Raw genomic sequence first — 18,771 nt, 5'->3', positions numbered from 1 at the left:
GTAACAGCTATTTTGTTGTGTTTATCAAAATAAACATTAAATTACAAACTTTTATTAGTATTTCAAAGCCTGTTTCTTGTACTTATGGCCAGTGCTGGCAGTAACGCGTTACTCTAATTCCACTACTTTTAGCAGTAATGTGCATTTTTAATCAAGTAATGTAATTACAATTACAGAAATTAAATGAGTTTGTTACTCGTGTTACTCTATCGTTTGTGAAAAATGAACGCTTGCAGACAAGAAGCTCAAATAGGCCCTAACCCGGCCGTGTTACACATTGTCGTAGCCTTTAAAATAGGTCAGTTTTGTTTTTAATGTCAAAGTAATTATATTTTGTTTCGTTTCTTTATAAAGTGTTTTGTTTAAGTTAAAGTTTTTATTTCTTAAAGTGACAAGCAAGCGGTCAGCGGCTGACAGTGAGTTAACCCAACGCTTTAGCCTCTCAAATCAACACTTCACTCTTGCCTATAATAAAATCCATAGATATAAAACACTTCAAGCATATCACAATGTTAGTTTTAAATGTTAGCCTACTATCACCACCACAGTATAAAGGCATATCAGGTGCTCGTAGGATCGTAGGTGCTTGCAAACGAAATGCGCGACACAATCTAAACGAATCAAAAATAAAAACATGCAGTTCGTCTTACCTTACACCTCTCTGTAAGACGAATATAAATCTGATTTTAAATTCTCTTGCTAGATGCACATTTAAGGGAGTTCGTGTCAACGAAAGCAGCAGATATGAGCTATATTTTATTCATCAGCTGTAGAACAAAGACCGCAGCAGGAGAAGGAGCGAGCTAAGCACTGATAAAATCATTTAGTCTCATTAGTTTTAATGAACATGATTGAAAGCAAGTCGCAGATGTTCAAACACAGTTTCACTTGCGGCAGGTGTTGGCTTTGCTTTGCTCATTGGTGGTGATGTGTGTTTTATTAGCCCGTCAGATCTGACTACATTTATAGCCTATAACACGCTCTTACACGTTTATCTGTCAAACATTTGCCAGGAGTAGAATTTACATGTCGTTTAGACAACCAGATGCATTTACAGTTTCGTGTGAAATGCGTCACAGACCACCTTCTGGATTGGTTTGTTTGAGTGATTGGATTTAAATCCGTCTTGAGTTTCGGAAGGCGTTTACTTCTGGTCTTTTCACAGTCGGATAGATATCTGATCAGAGAAAACGAATGACGGGAGCAGGAGTGAAAAGGCCATAATTCTCCGAGCTAATTACAATAAATAGGTCTGAAAATGATGTTTATTTGACTGTTCATTTAAAAAGCAGACATAAAAGTAACTTGAAAGTTACTTTCCCTAGTAACTAATTACTTTTGATATACAGTAATTGGTAAAGTAATTCAATTACTTTTTTTAAAAAAAGTAACGTCTCGGTTACGTATGTAACCCTCGTTCCCTGAAAGAGGGAACGGAGATGGAAGGACCGACGAATTGGGATCACTTCTGGGAGCCCCTATCAGCTTCGAGATATAGAAAATGGGCCAATGAACATTGGCGTGTGTGCTTTGAATATCGCACCCCGCCCCTGCGGCGTGGGTATAAAGCGGAAGCGATCGCCACGCACTGTTGTTTTTCACTGAGGAGCCGAACCTGTGGCTCGGCCTGCAGTGATGGTACAGCAACTGTGGCGACTGGACGTGCGTCTCCGTTCCCTCCTTCAGGGAACGAGGGTTACATAGACGTTCCCTTTCAGTCTGTCACTACAACGTACGTCGGAAGGACCGACAAATTGGGATCCCTATGGAAAACGCCACAGTTACTACCACTTCCAGCGCCCTGCCGGAGTCCCTCGGACCCTGTTTAAACGGGCTGGGAAATTCCTGCAGGAAGAGTCACACTGCTGTTCCACAAGACCCATTCAGCAGACTATTGGATAACGCTGGGAAAGCGTGCCCGGGGGGCCGCTGCGGAAGCCACATTACCCCAGCGGGGTTGCCATGTGGAGATTACACGTATGGACTGGCTGTGGGCAGTACAACATACGGAAGTCCCAGGGGTGGCCCCGGCCCTCTTGGGCAGGGGAACAACACCACACTGAGACGGCAGAGCGGGCCCTGCCGAGGGAAAGACACGTGGAGAATAAACATATGCGTCTGACTGGCGCAGGTTGCGGAGGACTCAACAGGGTTCGCCATTCTGGGGAACTCAACTGGAGCATATAAGCACACATATCTGTTCCATGAGGAAGGGAGTGGCACAGGAGCCGGGTCTTATATCGGCCAGGTTGAGTCAGAGATGCTGCTCCTGGACCAACAAGGTGGACATCGCCTGGCCAATAGCACAGGCAGTGATTTTTGTCGCCCGGAAATGCGAGGTCCGTCGCCGTCCGGAGCTCCAGGAGCTCTGGGCTGGGACTACCCTTGTGCATGTCCATGAGTGCCTTGGCCTGGTGCACCTGAAGCAACGCCATGGCATGCAGGGCGGAAGCAGCCTGGCCAGAAGACCTGTAGGCCCTCGCGGTCAGACCGGAAGAGACTACACAGGCCCCGGACGGGAGCTTCGGGTCCCCACGCCAGTTGGAAGCAGTCGCCGGACACAGTTTAGACATTAAATAGACATTTAAGTATTTAACTTAATTTAATGATTACTAAATCTATTAATCATGTAGAATCTTCATTAGTTGCTGATGCAGTAATCATTAATAAATGGGTTAGTTCACCATTAGCAATAAATTAACTCATGATTATCTGTGCATTAATTAAGCATGAATTAATGCATTTTAGTGCATTACTATTGTATTATATACATACATATTGTAAAGTGTTACCCACATTTCTTTTCAAATGTATCCCCATCATTCCCTATAGCTTGACTCACTCATCCTATTGGTCTTTCCGTTAAATAATCACTGTATTTATTTTCTGAAAATAAATCATTTTATTCATACATGAACACAACTATACTATATTAGACACTTTAAATAAATCAATAACTGCAGTCATATTGTTGATGCTACTGTCTATAATAATCATGACTGCAGTTCTCCTGTGGGACAGCGCCGCCACACCGATATTTGATCCAGTTACAGTAAAACTGTTAGACAGTTGATTTGTGAATAAAACTTATCAAAAACGCTGCAGAAAATCCCCCTTGAGAAGAGCTGATCAGAAATGTGGTTAATAGAGCGATTTCTGGAGTGAGGGAAAGAGGTGTGGAGGGACATTTGCGGTTGCTAGGGTCTTCTGGGTGGTTGCTAAGGTGTTCTGGGTGGTTGCTAGAGTATTCTGGGTGGTTGCTAGGGCAAAAACTTTTTTTCTGAATAATCTATGTTTGGCATCGCATCTCTTCATCTGTGATAAAGTCCTCAATGAGAAGTTTAATCTGTGTTTGGTGTCGCATCTCTTCATCTGTGATAAAGTGCTCAAACCCCGCACAAGCTGACAGACTCAGGGAACAGATGCCAATAAAGACGACAGAAATCTGGGACGAGGAAAATCTAGACAGAGCTAATGGAGGGTTGAAGAGTTTCACCTGTGACCTGTGAATCGGTCCAGTTTATTTCTATGAAACTAAACTCTTGATCCCAGTGTTTAAGCGTTTGAGCGTGGAGATCCACCGAATGCTTTACACTAGCACTGAAGAGATTTTCCAGACTTCAGACGTAAGCATCTTTAGAAGGTCTGCTGGTCTTCTGCTTGGCTCTGCCTGGATCGGGCGATGAAAGAGGAGTGTACAGCGGCTTCTGCTTCGGCTCCGGGGAAGGACTGGGATCAGACGGACCCTGAGTCTTTGAGCTGAAGACACAAACATTCATCAGGATTATGGCACGACATCTAACGTAGAAAATTCACAAAAACACCTCATCTCAATGGTCCACTTTAAGTTGACATGTAGTGGCAAAGTTACTTGGATCAGTGGAATGTCTAAAGGTGGCCATTGACAATCAATTTTTTTGAAAACTTTGAACAACAGAAAACCAGTTTGGCCAAGTTTAGCACGCTTTCTTGATTACACACTAGTTGCCTTTCACGTTACATGGATTATGATTTTGGATTGCCCCAATAAAACTGCCTTTGGATCTTCACTCAAGTCTCAGAACAGTTACGTGTCATTAGGGAAAAACACTTAAAGGGATAGTTCACCCAAAAATGGAAACTCATCATATACTCACCCTCATGTTATTCCAAACCTGTATGAGTTTCTTTGTTCTGATGAACACAAAGGGAAGATTTGGATTTGGAGGAATGTTTGTAACCAAGCAGAGAGAACAAGCATTCACTATAGCAAGCTAATTTTCTTTATTATAGCACCTATCTAAACAAGTTAATACAATTCAAAGTGCTTGACAAAGAACCAATAGATTGGCAATTAATAGAAATTAAATTAAGTACATAACAATTAAAAAGTAAAATAGACCAATTAAGATACATAGACAATTGTTAGATATTTAGACTAGAAAAAAGACACAATTACTGAGTAAGAAGAGCATTGTTGCAGTGTACTATGGTAGTGGATCCTTGTTCTCTCTGCTTTGGTTACAAACATTCTTCCAAATATCTTTTTTTTGTGTTCAGCAGAACAAACAAGCTCATACAGGTTTGGAACAACATTAGGGTTAGTAAATTATGACATAATTTCCTTTTTGGGTGAGCTATCCCTTAAACCGACCCATAAACCTGATCTTAACCCATGTAGTCATGTAGTTATTAAGTATGTAATCTGTAAGTGATTGGACTGTAAAATAGTGCAACCCTATTCCTAACCCATCTGAAATAGATGCCCGAGCCACCCTGCGGAGAAAGCTCATTTCGGCCGCCTGTATCCGGGATCTTGTCCTTTTGGTTTGGTCTTTCAAACTCCCTCTGCACGCGATAGGATAGTGCAGGAGCAGAGCTCGCTGACTGATTAAACATTCGCCGTATCCGGTCGGCTAAACTCCGAACACATCTTCCCTTCTTCAGAATGACTTCAGTGCCGTTCTTTGTTCTTTTCTCAGAGAAAAGCTTAACTCAAGTCTTCCAGAGTCGCGGTCAAAGCTGATTCGTAAGACCGCCGCCGTTCGCCAGTTTCTGTGTTTACTAGAAGCACGCAAACGCAACTCGGCCGTCGTCATTATGGCCCCGCCCACCGACTCTATACACGATGTGATTGGCCCGACCAGAGCTTGGCGTTTACAGCTCAGACGTGTCGTCAGATTTGCTAGACGACACTCGCGGCAGATTAGATTTGCTGCCGCTAGGGTGCGTCTAGATTTCTAGGCTACAAGCCACCCTTTTCCGACTGAGAACCATAGTCTCGGATTTGGATGTGCTGTGCTATAGCGGTACAGGTCATTGTTGTGTGTGTTGATACCTGGACTGGCAGGCCTGTTTCCCAGTAATGATGCTGTAAACGAGTCCTCCGACCAGCAGGAGCGCCGAGCCGCCCCATCCCACAAACAGTGCCGATCCCAGCTCAAACCTGCCGCCACAAGAAACACCTTTCCAGCTCCCATACATATCAAGAGCACATTTTATCTCAGGATGAAATACTCACTTTCTGGCCTTGTAGTTGGGATCCATGAACTCAGAAATCACCTTGCGTCCATACCAGCTGTAAGCGAACATGCCGCAGAGACCTAAAGCAGAGACAGAAGACGAGTTCAGAGGAGCAGGAACACATAGGACACGCTGGACAAGCGCAGGCGTTTACCTGAGATAAGGTAGGTGATCCCTGCAGCAAAGGTTACTCTTGCATTGACCGCTTCAGAGCCGCCGAGCTTTGTGCACTTCATCCCCACCAAAGCCAGAACAGATCCGAAGAATCCCAGAGTTATGGATGTGATGGCGAAAGATCGGCACAGATGAATGTACGCTGTTGAAAGATGGACACGATAGTCACACTGCAAAAAATGCTTTTCTTACTTAGTATTTTTGTCTTGTTTCTAGTTTAAATATCTAAACATTTCTTACATTAAGAAGGATTTACTAGACAAGTACAAATTATTGTCTTGTTTCGGGAAAAAATTACTCTAAATGAAGAGAGTTTTTGTTTAAAATAAGATCAATAATCTGCCAATGGGGTGAGAAAAATAATCTTAATTCAAACAGAAAACAAGATTATTTTTCTCACCCCATTGGCAGATTATTTATCTTATTTTAAGCAAAAACTCTCTTCATTTAGAGTTATTTATTCCCAAAACAAGACAATTACTTTTGCTTGTCTAGTAAATACTTCTTGGTTTAAGAATTTTTAGATATTTTTGACTAGAAACAAGACAAAAATACTAAATAAGAAAAGCATTTTTTGCAGTGTACTTTTATCTGTAGTGTTTTTCACAATGCACTAATTTTGTATTATGTGATTCATGTTGACAATGTTCAAATTGACAATTGTGTTTTTAAATGGAATATTGCAGTGTTTATTGTAAATGATTTATCGCTGCACATCATTATTGTGTTAATAATCTTGAGTCAGAATAACAGCGATCATCTCTGATGACGAGGGTCACATTTGTTCTCGTTTGAGAAGCGGTTCACTCGATATACGGCACATTAAAGAAGAAAAGACTTCCCTTTCATGAAGACAGTTTACACTTGTAGTTCGGCTGAGAACTTTGCATGTGTTTAAATGAACCGCACAAACCAAGCAATCGCACCAGGGTTCGTTTAATTCCAACCCAACATGACAAGTGTGAACTCACCCTTAAAATGTTTTAAGCAAGGATGATATTTATGTAATATACGGTTGGTTCTTATATGCAATGATGAATATTACACATAATTGTTGATACTTGTATTAGATATGTATATAAAAAGGAAGAAATATAGCAACTTTATCCAATTTCCTTTAGCCAAAACAAGGGTTTGAGGATTATTTGTTATATCATAATGAGCACATATAGTGTTTTAAGGTTTGTGTCTATAGAGGAGCCTGAGACATTATCGACTGGAATGATAACTTTCTGATCATACTTACTCTGCAGAGCCAGCAGCGTGGGAAACTCTTTGCAGTCGGTCACACCGGTGGAGTCGGAGAGGCAGTCTTTCCAGAGGTTGGAGAAATAGTGGGAAGATGTGAGGACTAAACTGTCCACTTCAGAGTAAGTCCAGTATTCCGTTGGCATAGTCGAACAGACCAATATCCAGCCGCAGACACACGCCACAAAGCAGCCTATTTCAGTGTACATCAGCACCGTTCTGTAATGCATGCTGGGATATGCCTAATGCCGCTCGAGATGAGATATAGAGATGATCTTTAAAAACTTCAGTGAGGTGTGTGAGGTGTGTTGGACGGATCTGGTGCTGTCACTGGTCTGAGGGCGGAGGACGCTCTTGTTTGTGGTGTCATCAATGCCCCTCTCACACACTGTGTTTATTATATACAGACACCCGTATTACATGCTTTTAAATTAGAAATGTCACCTCACAGATTCCAAAAGGGTGTTTTCGCAATGATGCCAAAGAACCTTTCAGTGATCAGTTCTTTAAAGAGCCCTTTTAGTTCCTCTTAGTGTGAGGAGCATTTGATCCTTTACTGATTCCATGGATGTTGAAGGTTTTTAATGAAAACATCAATTCCAATATAGAACAATTATTTTTAAGAGTGTAGACAAAACAAATAAGTCAAGTCACCTTTATTTCTATAGCACAGATTGTTTCAAAGCAGCTTTACAGTGATAACAGGAAAATGATGCATTTCGCTGGGTGTTCAGCTGAAGTCAGTAAATATCATCAATTATTGCATTTGTCCAGTTCCTCTATAAAGCAGCTCTGCAGAAAACAGTGATGTCCTCGTCCAGCTCAGTTCAGATCTACTCTTTTAGTCTAGATTTAAACTGACAGTTGACAGAACTGGACTAATATGATCATACTTCCTGGTTCTAGTAAGAACTCTAGCTGCTGCGGTTTGGACCAGCTGGAGTTTGTTTATTAAGCGAGCAGGGCAACCACCCAGTAGAGCATTACAATAATCTATCTATCTATCTATCTATCTATCTATCTATCTATCTATCTATCTATCTATCTATCTATCTATCTATCTATCTATCTATCTATCTATCTATCTATCTATCTATCTATCTATCTATCAGCTGGAGTTTGTTTATTAAGCGAGCAGGGCAACCACCCAGTAGAGCATTACAATAATCTATCTATCTATCTATCTATCTATCTATCTATCTATCTATCTATCTATCTATCTATCTATCTATCTATCTATCTATCTATCTATCTGTCTGTCTGTCTGTCTGTCTGTCTGTCTGTCTGTCTGTCTGTCTGTCTGTCTGTCTGTCTGTCTGTCTGTCTGTCTATCTATCTATCTATCTATCTATCTATCTATCTATCTATCTATCTATCTATCTATCTATCTATCTATCTATCTATCATGGACCAGCTGGAGTTTGTTTATTAAGCGAGCAGGGCAACCACCCAGTAGAGCATTACAATAATCTATCTATCTATCTATCTATCTATCTATCTATCTATCTATCTATCTATCTATCTATCTATCTATCTATCTATCTATCTATCTATCTATCTATCTATCTATCTATCTATCTATCTATCTATCTATCTATCTATCTGTCTGTCTGTCTGTCTGTCTGTCTGTCTGTCTGTCTGTCTGTCTATCTATCTATCTATCTATCTATCTATCAGCTGGAGTTTGTTTATTAAGCGAGCAGGGCAACCACCCAGTAGAGCATTACAATAATCTATCTATCTATCTATCTATCTATCTATCTATCTATCTATCTATCTATCTATCTATCTATCTATCTATCTATCTATCTATCTATCTATCTATCTATCTATCTGTCTGTCTGTCTGTCTGTCTGTCTGTCTGTCTGTCTGTCTATCTATCTATCTATCTATCTATCTATCAGCTGGAGTTTGTTTATTAAGCGAGCAGGGCAACCACCCAGTAGAGCATTACAATAATCTAGCCTTGAGCTCATGAACGCATCGACTAACTGTTCACATTTACATTTACATTTAATCATTTAGCAGACGCTTTTATCCAAAGCGACTTACAAAAAAGGGTAGAGTAATAGAAGCAACGAGACAAACAAGGCCAACAACCTGTAAGAGCTGTAAGAAATCTCAATTAATTAGCACAGTACACAACTTTTTTTTTTTTTTATATAGCCAGCTACAACAAAAACTCACGTACGGAAAATACAGAACACTGGATTTTGATAGCTATGATAACAACCCATTAGGACTAAGGCTGTTGCCCCAGCTGTTGTCGTTAATGCGGATTCAGTGGCCCAATGGGTTGGTTTTGTATTCTAGCTAAACGCGCAGCAATAGCCATCGACAGCAAAAACTCACGTACGCAATATACAGAACACTGGATTCTGATAGTTATGATAACTATGTAACATACCCGCCTGAAGGCACAAATCCGGATGAGAGACGTAGATATGATCAGTAAGTGCTATTCTGTATTGGTCAAGTGCAATAGGAAAAGTGCAATTGGAAAAGATGTGTCTTAAGATGTTTTTTAAAAATGGCTACAGACTCGGCAGCACGAATTGAGATCGGCAGGTCATTCCACCAGGTGGGAACGGTCCAGGAAAATGTCCGTGAGAGCGATTTCATGCCTCTTTGGGATGGAACCACGAGGCGCTGCTCACTCGCAGAACGCAAGCTTCTGGAGGGTGTGTAAGTCTGAGCAAGTGAGTTTAGGTATATTGGTGCAGAGCCAGAGGTTGTTTTGTAGGCGATAACTAGTGCCTTGAATTTGATGCGAGCAGCCATTGGCAACCAGTGCAGTTTGATGAAGAGAGGCGTAACATGCGCTCTCTTCGGCTCATTAAAGACCACTCTCGCCGCTGCATGTTCAGCATTTTGCATTGAGAGCATGTGCCGTAATTTAGATATATTTTTAAGATGATAGAATGCGGTTTTACAGATGCTAGAAACGTGGCTTTCAAATGAAAGATTGGTATCAAAGAGCACACCCAGGTTCCTCACTGACGACGAGGGCTTGACAGAGCAGTCATCAAGTGTTAGACAGTATTCTAGGTTGATTTTTTTCCACTTGTGGAGTTTTGTCCAATAATTAAAAATTCACTTTTTTTCTGAATTAAATTGCAGGAAATAACTGGTCATCCAATTTTTTATATCAGCTATGTGTAACGTTCGGATACGGAAAAGGAGAGAGAAGAGAAAGAGTAAAGAGAAAAGAGCTGACTACGCCACCCTGGTCACTAGACCAGGAAACTATCCTAATAAGGCCACAGGTTCGATTTCCCCGTTGACAGAGACTCAGAGACGGGGAGTTACAAAAATACAAAATCTGGTAACACTTTACAATAACAGGACATGAATAAGCATGTATTAATACATGAATTAATAGTTAATTCAACATGAACTCATGATAAGTTAAGATATGAACTAATCATGAACAAATGAGGAGCTATCATGAACTAAGACATGAGTCATAATGATTCATGAATACAGCAGCATTAACTACATGTTAGTACATGTTTGGTAATTAATGCATTAATTAACATGTATGGGTAAACTAAATCAAACAGGCTCTCTAAGAAGGAATAACAAATATTTTGACTTTGAAATACATTTTCAAATGAATTATTGTCATAATTTAAACCCTTATCATCAGAAGCTTCATCATAAATATTACTGAAAGCCAAGATTAGTTTTTCATTACTTTCACTGATCATCTAAATCTGCTATATTTCATCTCAAAAGGTCTCAGTCTGTTTTGGGATCTCTTTCTTATCAAACTAAACCTACTGTGACTTATAACAGTTTCTGAGGAATCAGTCCCCAAAAAATAACCAGACTGGAAACAAGCAGTTATGTCCGGAAGTGAGGGAACGTCTGCTGGGATCCGTACGGTTCTCTCTCCACCCAGACATTGGCCATGATGACGGTACCTCCGTTCTCTTAACTCGGCTGAATACTAGTTATACTAGTTACATGTGAATTTTATAGTAAGTTTATGATAAATCATGAGCGAGCTGAATTTGGTAAGTAGTTAATAGTGAATTAATCATGAAGTCATGACACAACGATGCATTAACAAGCTATGAGTTGATGTTAGTGTATGGTTAGTTAATAATGAATTAATCATGATGTGCCCCCTGAAGTAAAGTCGTGACACTATGATGCACTAACAATTCATTAATTACAAAATGATTTAACATATACACAAAGAAACCTTATTCCTTTTCACCCCTGGTACAAAAAATAAAATAAAATATACAAAGTATTTGTAGGCTAGTTACTTTATTCATATAATTAAACTTATATGGACTTAAAATAAAGCCCAAACATACCTGTAAAGACACACACAAGGCACGTTTACATGTAAAGCAGAGCACATCCACCGGCTAATGCTAATCGAATCATATACATTTAAACAGTTAAAAAATACAGTTAATTACGGTACACACCTCCAGAAATATCCCAATAAAACAATCATACAAACATCTCTTAAATTATTATTTCGGTTTACCAAAGCAGTCGACATTATTATTTGATAAAATGCCAGCATTACTGAAGGAACACAACTAACACGCTAGGAGCACCGAGAGCGCCACTAATGAATGTCCCACCAGAAACAAACCCTACATCCCAGCTAACAGGGAACGTTCTCAGAACGTTGGCTAACGTTCTCTGAAAGTTCTCTCAACGTTATCAAAAAACGTTCTCGCAGTAACGTTATTAGAACGTTGTGCCAACGTTATTTGCTATAGAGAAACATTCTAAAAACGTTAGCTATAAAACTTTATTCTTACATTGTTAGTGGAACGTTTTAAAAACGTTACTACATTAAAAAAAGTATTAGTCATTACAAATTAGTCATACAGCTTTTTTCTCAAACTTCAGATACATAATTTGTATATCCAGAGATAACTTAATGACACTTAAATGCTATTTTCGTGTATATATTAATTTTTTTACAATCAGAAGAACAATCTAGTAAACTAATTATGTACTAAATATAAATGTAATATAAATATAAAAGTCAATTATAAAAGTGGTTTTAGCTTTTTTTAAGAAAGAATAAGATGTCAATAAACAAAAGCAAGTACATTAAAGGAGAAAACAGGAATATTTTATTTGATCATACTCCACACCCTTATAAGAACGTTATTTAACGTTCTTAGAACCTAATGAGAACGTTAATACAACGTTCCACAAACTGGACATTTCAACGTTCCTAGAACGTTAAAAAACGTTTTTAGAACTTAATGGGAACGTTAGGGAAACGTTCCTATAACCTAAAATTGTTAGCTGGGATACTGTAGTTCCGGGAAGAAAACTATAGCTAAAAAAGACTAAATGTAATTGAACTATAAAAATCAGAAAACGGTTTATATATCAGATGAAAATTATTAGTGGCAGTTATTAGTCTATTTTCCACGTTTGATTAGACAAATCTGTGAAATTGATGGCTAAATAATCATGCTATTTGTCACAAAGCTGCAGTTTAAATTATGACAGTATTAAATCACATGTTTAATTAAAAGTCAGAGTACTTCTTATTTATTCAAGGAACCTGTTTGATTTAGTTTAACCATACATGTTAATTAATGCATTAATTACCAAACATGTACTAACATGTAGTTAATGCTGCTGTATTCATGAATCATGACTCATGTCTTAGTTCATGATAGCTCCTCATTTGTTCATGATTAGTTCATATCCTAACTAATCATGAATTCATGTTGAATTAACTATTAATTCATGTATTAATACATGCTTATTCATGTCCTGTTATTGTAAAGTGTTACCCAAAATCTTTATTAAGCCAAGATAAAAATGTTAGAGAGAATAACTTGTATCTTGAACACCCTAAAAGGGCGAATCACTGCTGGCACAGACACACCACAAGAATGACACTGACGATAACTCACAGGGCTCGTGGTTACCAGAAGCAGGACGAGCTAGTGCCACGCGACGCTAGAGTCGACGATGGTCAGGGAACACCCACACGTGCACAGCACTTCACACACGCACACACTCACTGCAACCAAGGGTCAATCACTATAGGTTGTAAACCATGCTCTGTGTCTCAGAAGGACCCACCACCAAAAGAGCAACTAGCCCTCCTGCTCCGGACCCACGGCACCTGGAACACAAAAAACACAAATTACCAAACAAAATAAAAGTTCCAAAGAATTCAAAAAGATTTGTCACATAAAGGTGGGTACCCACTTTATGAAAATAATATATACAGACAACAAAATTAATCCAACGTAACAAGAGAAAACCACAAACCACTCAACCTGCAACCATTGGTTTGAGAGAGAATATATGGAGCACTGCCACAGGCCGGGTAAAATTACTGCGCAGTGACACAGCAAAGAGGGTTACAGTGGTAAAAATAAAGACAACAAAAAACACTAAAACAAACAACAAAATGAGAAACCTACTCCAACCTGGGGTTCAGTAATTATTAGAGTGATGCCACATACCTCAAATAATCAGAGGATCACTCACGGCGACATAACCCCCAGGGAGGTCGTGTGAAATTAAGACATGAGAAATGTAATTCAAATAACAGAAACATACAATGATCACAACAAAGACAGAAACCCAGAGAAACAAATAAACAAAAATGTCACAATTACAATTCCAAACAAACTCAATTACAACAAACAAAAGAACTTAACTAAAGCAACAAATAAACGTAACAAAAGAAAACAACGCGCAAGCATGCCCTATATGTAGACAAACACACATGGGCATGCTGAGCAAATGTGGTGGTTACAAAAATAAATGCATAATAAATGTGGAATTTTTTTTATTTTACATTGTGTATTAAGTTCTGTGACGATTGATGTTCCCTGCTCAGCCTCGAATGAATGATCGATCGATTGATTATTTGATTGTTTTTCCCTTGGGAGTGTTCACCTGCAGGGGGAGGGGGCGGGGCGAGCGCGCTGCTCAGACAATAGAGTGCCGAAGTCATGACGTCACTTTGTAGGCCAACCCGGAAGTTAGCGGCGTATGGGTTCCCTCGATCAAAAGCCGATGCATTTTCCCCATAGACTTTTGGACAATCGCAAAAAATAAGATCTGTGTTCAACAAAGAGTTATGACCCTTACACGTTTAGTCTATCAAGATAATCTTTACAAGTGAATCCAACATGTACACCGTTTGAAGCCTAAATAAAGCCGTCAGATATAAAATGCTAACGGTAGGCTATAAACGGACTACAGCACACAGTCGCGGATCGACGTCATCATCAGGCTTCCTCAAACTTAATTTAACAAACACGTTCGCTCATTATGATCTGCGCTCTGTGTGAACACTTATCCACTTCTTCATGAGAAATATTGCCCTTTCGTTTTTTCCAAAAATGTTAGAAACTAATTGAGTTTATGTGTGCCGATCTGAGATTTGTTCTCTCGTTTGTTAATGTTTTATTTATTACTTTGTTATTTTATATAAAGCTTAATATTATTGTCTTTGTGATTAAGAAGGTAAACTTCTAAGAACGTGAGGCTGAAACGCGGGCTAGTTTTGTATTTTTATTAAACATTTACTTACAGAATTCAGAAGTGACTGAAACGCGGGCCGGTGAGATTTCCTGTTTGTCACGATGACGTCTAAAGTCCCGGCCAAAGGATGTAGTCCCTTTTAGCAACTTGTTAGCAACCGCCGTTTTTAAGACACAATATAGTTTAAAAAAAATCACAAGCAGGGTAGACCTAGTGTGTTTTATGTCATAGAACAAAACGTGAAAATATTTAGAGGCTTTGTTAACCACAGACCTTATTTCAGGCGATTTAGCAGAACCCCATTCAAAAAACCCATAGACTTTTGAGCGAGGGAACCGGAAGTGCTAAAATGCTAACTCACTTCCGCGTTTTGGCCTACAAAGTGACGTCAGAACTTCGGCACTCTATACACAGACTCTGATGGTGAAGCAGCTGCAGCGCCCTGTCCTGTGTTTTGTTAATAATTATATCTCCCCTCATCAGGTATGAAACACAAATTCAATAAGAGTGTGTTCTTTACATGTCAGAATTACGATGAATGTAAAGTATGTTGTTTAAAGTGTTAATGAGTTACTGTTAAAGAGGGTGTAAAAGTTTGCTTCGAGATACGTCTGTATTGCAGGTGCTAGTTATGCATCTCATGCTAATGATGGAGAACATGTGGCCTCAGAAAGAGCATGATTTTCGAGTGAAATGACAAATGTAATGTGTTTTGGATAAATAAGGCAACAGTTATGAGTTGCAGTTTACTGTGCTTTAAAAGGAAAAACACATTTTTATTCAGATTTTATTGCTGGTTGTCATGTTACAGTGCTTTTAAAGGTTTCACACAAACGTGTCTCTGGGAGGTATTTTCTCCCCTGTGACGTGTGCCAAGCTGGAGATGCGAGAGCCGCTAGACCGTCCTGATGGAGCGAAGTATACACCTGTGTAGAGAGATTTACTGCGTGTCCGCTGGCCGTATGACGGAGCAGCTCCTGCTGATCTCGCTACAGACGAACTCAATGCTCTGCAAGAGAGAACTGGACATCAATCTGCTATAAAGATATGCTGTAACAATAAGCTTTCATTAGTTAACATGAACTAAAAATAAACTTTATGAATCCCAACAATCACTAATTCGTTATTAAGATTCTGTTAAAATTAATGCACTAACAGTGAACTTACATTTTTAAGATGTAAAACATGAAACAAAGATTAATTTAAATCAGAAGTTTTGCAACTTTAATAAAACAAATACAACCTATGAAATGGCACTGAAAACCAAAGTAAAACATTTCAGAGAAGAAACATGATAACAAACCTGGACTAACTACCTGCAGAAGTGTTTCACACCCCTGAACTAACACTTGGCTGAAGCTGGAACAGTTATTTACCTCGTTGGGATGACTGTCACCGCATATAAAACAGATCCAAGAACTATAAAGAAACTTCCAGCCAGTCCGATGAATATCGGCGTTCCAATGCTATACCTACACAGTACAGAGATATAACACAGACGAGTAATAATGCATGTAAACTGAACTTCTGACTCTTTTGTACACCTCTGACATCTCATAACAAGCATACCTCAAGAAGAGAGTATCCTATAGCCTTTTAAATTTCACTTTAATCTACACCCCATATCATAATGACAAAATAAAAACCACAGTCATTTATTTTCCTATAACCACACCAGTTTCATTACTGTGATCTTCGCCAGCAGCAAAACGCTAAACAACTAAAGTAAAACTTCAAAATCACACAACATGAATACACTTCAGTCAGATTCATATATATTTTACAGTGTCCTTGTTACTTATTTCTTAAATTAGTAATAACAGGAAATTATGCATAATTACACGCAACTAACCCTCAACCAAACCCTAACCCTATAGTACATTTAGTCAATCCATATCACTAAGTACTTAAATATATAATAACATTATAACAATGACACCTTAAAATAAAATTTGCATGAGGTGTCTTCAACTACTTTGTGCTTACATTTAAATTAATTATTTGATACAATGCACTTGTTGTGTAAATGTATGTTTTGTACTTGAATTAAAGAAATGTTTTTTGCAATACAACACAAACACAATAAGTGTAACAGACAATATTTTCAACTATTTAACAGTTAAAGACACCTAATAATTTGTGTGATTATTTTGAATGGAAGACTAAGAAGAAAAATAGCAAACAAATAATTTTCACAGTGTGTTTTGCTTATATTTACCAAGAGTGTTCATTAATATTATCCATCTTATTGTGTAATTGTGTATTCTGACAGCTTTCTATCAGAAGCAGCATTAACTTCTGGAGCAGTTTGAGCTCCAGTAGCTCGTCTGTTTGATCGGACCCCACGGGCCAGCCTTCGCTCCCCACGGTCATCAATGAGCCTTGGCCGCCCATGACCCTGTGGCCGGTTCTCCACTGGTCCTTCCTTGGAGCACTTTTGATAGATACTGACCACTGCAGACCGGGAACAGCCCACAAGAGCTGCAGTTTTGGAGATGCTCTGACCCAGTCGTCTAGCCGTCACAATCTGGCCAAACTCGCTCAAATCCTTACGCTTGCCCATTTCTCCTGCTTCACACACATCAACTCTGAGGACTAAATGTTCACTTGCCGCCTAATATATAACACCCGAGTTTGGATAATTAATGTTAAAGTATGGCATTGCCTTTCCTTGGAGTATCATGTACCTTATAATACTTCTGTCAGCAGCAGGTGAAAAGGCATTGCTGGCGACCCTGTTTGTGTATAAACAATACGCCGCAAGCGATGACACACCTGAGGATGAAACACAAAAGATTTTTCAATATATATATAAATATATGGGTAAATACTGGTGAAACACAACACTTTCCGATACTTTGTCTTTAAGATATGTGCCAAATCAGTTTCACTCCACACTAGTTTAGGAGTTTCGAGCTGTAGTGCCTCACTTTACTACTCAAACACAGGTCAGATTCCCAAAGCACTGTCTGTGGGTGCGTTTACATGCACAGCAGTCAGCTCATAACTCACAAATATCAGCTTACTGAAATAATCAGTTTCCCCGTTTACATGCAAACCAGTAAACTGACAACACAAGTAAACCGCGTTTACACAATTGTATTAATAAACCAGGCTATTTTCTTGTAGTGACATCAACAATAATATTGTCTGTATCTGACTTTCAAATGTTATATCAGTTGTGATGTAAAATAAAGCGTGTCAGCAGGAGATTTACGGCTCATATTATCCCTCATCAGTTCCAGATGCAGCGACTGAACCTCTTCTACTTCTGCTGCGTGAGATGAGAAAACCTCTTTACAATGTTCTGGGTCTTAAAAGAGTCTGTGTTTGTGATATATGTCCTTATTTCATGCAAAACGCTCTGTCTGGATGCGTTGAAATCTGCCCTAAGTTTGCGTTTGTGTCACCTATCACACATGCGCTCTTCAATAAGCCGACAGAAAGCAGGTTAATGCGTTTACATGCAGCGCAAAAAGAGGCAAAAAAACTCCCTGTCCCGACCGGTTTATGCTTACGCCGTTTATGACCTTACTCCGATAAAAGAAAACGGGTTACCGCGTTAACATGACCATGTTCATTGTCGGCTTATTGGGCATAATTGGCTTAAGAACGTGCATGTGAACACACCCTGTGAGGGCACATTTAATTTGAATGCAGAAATAATTGATAAATGGTTTTGCTCACCACCAACAAAATGAAAAGCTGCTCCGGAGAACAATGTTTTATCCTTGGTTTTCCCACTTCCGCCGATGTACGTGCAGTCCATGCCGATGAAGCAGAGCACAGCGGCGACTAACCCCAGACTCATGGCGCTTATCAGCAGCCCTCGGACGCCCTGAACATACGCTATTCAAGAGGCACAAGAGGTCAGATAACTCAATCTCTCCCATGAACAAACCCTCAGGATCCCAGAGGACTTACGTGTGACGGCCCACAGCACATCATAATCTCTGCAGTTGGTGACGGAAGACGTGTCCGTCACACAGTCCTTCCACAGGTTTGCCCAGTACCAGGACGACTTGATCATCCAGCTGCCGCCTTTGCCGCCTACAAAGAAGACTTTCCAGTAGTTCATGGCTAGCGTGCAGCTGACGAAGAGCCAGCCGAGGGTGGAAAACAAGAATCCAAAGACCTGTATGAGACTTTTCCTCATGGTTCTGTCATTGGAGCATACGCTCACTAAGACATGCTCGATTCTTCAGCGGAGGAAAGCAGTTTGACCTTTAAGAAACAGTCCTAAAGGGATGGGTGTTGTGTTTGTACACACATCACGACGCTGGTTGACTATAAATATTATGTGTCTGTCAGAGACGTAATCTGTGAGACGCTTGTAAATAAATG

General features: G+C 39.5%; 2 protein-coding genes across 3 annotated transcripts; both read right to left on the bottom strand.

Moving 5' to 3' along the window:
• Nucleotides 1–2,878: 2,878 nt before the first annotated feature.
• On the bottom strand, nucleotides 2,879–7,239 carry cldn10c (claudin 10c). Of its 2 annotated transcripts, XM_067443004.1 has the most exons (5): nucleotides 6,923–7,239; nucleotides 5,657–5,818; nucleotides 5,501–5,582; nucleotides 5,318–5,425; nucleotides 2,879–3,759 (listed from the first exon to the last, which is right to left on the bottom strand). In XM_067443004.1, exons 1-5 carry the CDS (start codon nucleotides 7,152–7,154, stop codon nucleotides 3,621–3,623), a joined length of 723 nt encoding a protein of 240 aa, XP_067299105.1. In that variant the 5' UTR covers nucleotides 7,155–7,239; the 3' UTR covers nucleotides 2,879–3,620. The 2 variants fall into 2 exon arrangements, with proteins under 2 accessions (XP_067299105.1, XP_067299106.1); XM_067443005.1 differs by lacking the exon at nucleotides 5,318–5,425.
• A 7,975-nt stretch (nucleotides 7,240–15,214) lies between these two features.
• On the bottom strand, nucleotides 15,215–18,639 carry cldn10l2 (claudin 10-like 2). The gene is made up of 5 exons (XM_067443001.1): nucleotides 18,352–18,639; nucleotides 18,115–18,276; nucleotides 17,115–17,202; nucleotides 15,804–15,899; nucleotides 15,215–15,436 (listed from the first exon to the last, which is right to left on the bottom strand). The coding sequence occupies exons 1-5, from the start codon at nucleotides 18,581–18,583 to the stop codon at nucleotides 15,253–15,255; spliced, it is 762 nt and encodes a 253-aa protein (XP_067299102.1). The 5' UTR covers nucleotides 18,584–18,639; the 3' UTR covers nucleotides 15,215–15,252.
• Between the last annotated feature and the right edge of the window lie 132 nt (nucleotides 18,640–18,771).

This window comes from Pseudorasbora parva, chromosome 5 (genome assembly GCF_024679245.1).
Source record: "Pseudorasbora parva isolate DD20220531a chromosome 5, ASM2467924v1, whole genome shotgun sequence".
Classification (NCBI taxonomy): domain Eukaryota; kingdom Metazoa; phylum Chordata; class Actinopteri; order Cypriniformes; family Gobionidae; genus Pseudorasbora; species Pseudorasbora parva.
The sequence above is the reverse complement of the archived record's forward strand: the minus strand, read 5'-3'. Positions and strand labels throughout refer to the sequence as shown.

Excerpts from the sequence above, each read along its gene's own strand:
- cldn10l2 (XM_067443001.1), bottom strand. The coding sequence starts at position 18,583 with ATGAGGAAAAGTCTCATACAGGTCTTTGGATTCTTGTTTTCCACCCTC. Across the intron at positions 17,203-18,114 it reads AGCTTTTCATTTTGTTGGTG|GTGTGTCATCGCTTGCGGCG; the intron begins GTGAGCAAAACC and ends TTTCATCCTCAG. Across the intron at positions 15,900-17,114 it reads GCTGACAGAAGTATTATAAG|GTATAGCATTGGAACGCCGA; the intron begins GTACATGATACT and ends TGTACTGTGTAG.
- cldn10c (XM_067443004.1), bottom strand. The coding sequence starts at position 7,154 with ATGCATTACAGAACGGTGCTGATGTACACTGAAATAGGCTGCTTTGTG. Across the intron at positions 5,426-5,500 it reads CCCAACTACAAGGCCAGAAA|GTTTGAGCTGGGATCGGCAC; the intron begins GTGAGTATTTCA and ends TTGTGGCGGCAG. Across the intron at positions 3,760-5,317 it reads AAACAGGCCTGCCAGTCCAG|CTCAAAGACTCAGGGTCCGT; the intron begins GTATCAACACAC and ends TTGTGTCTTCAG.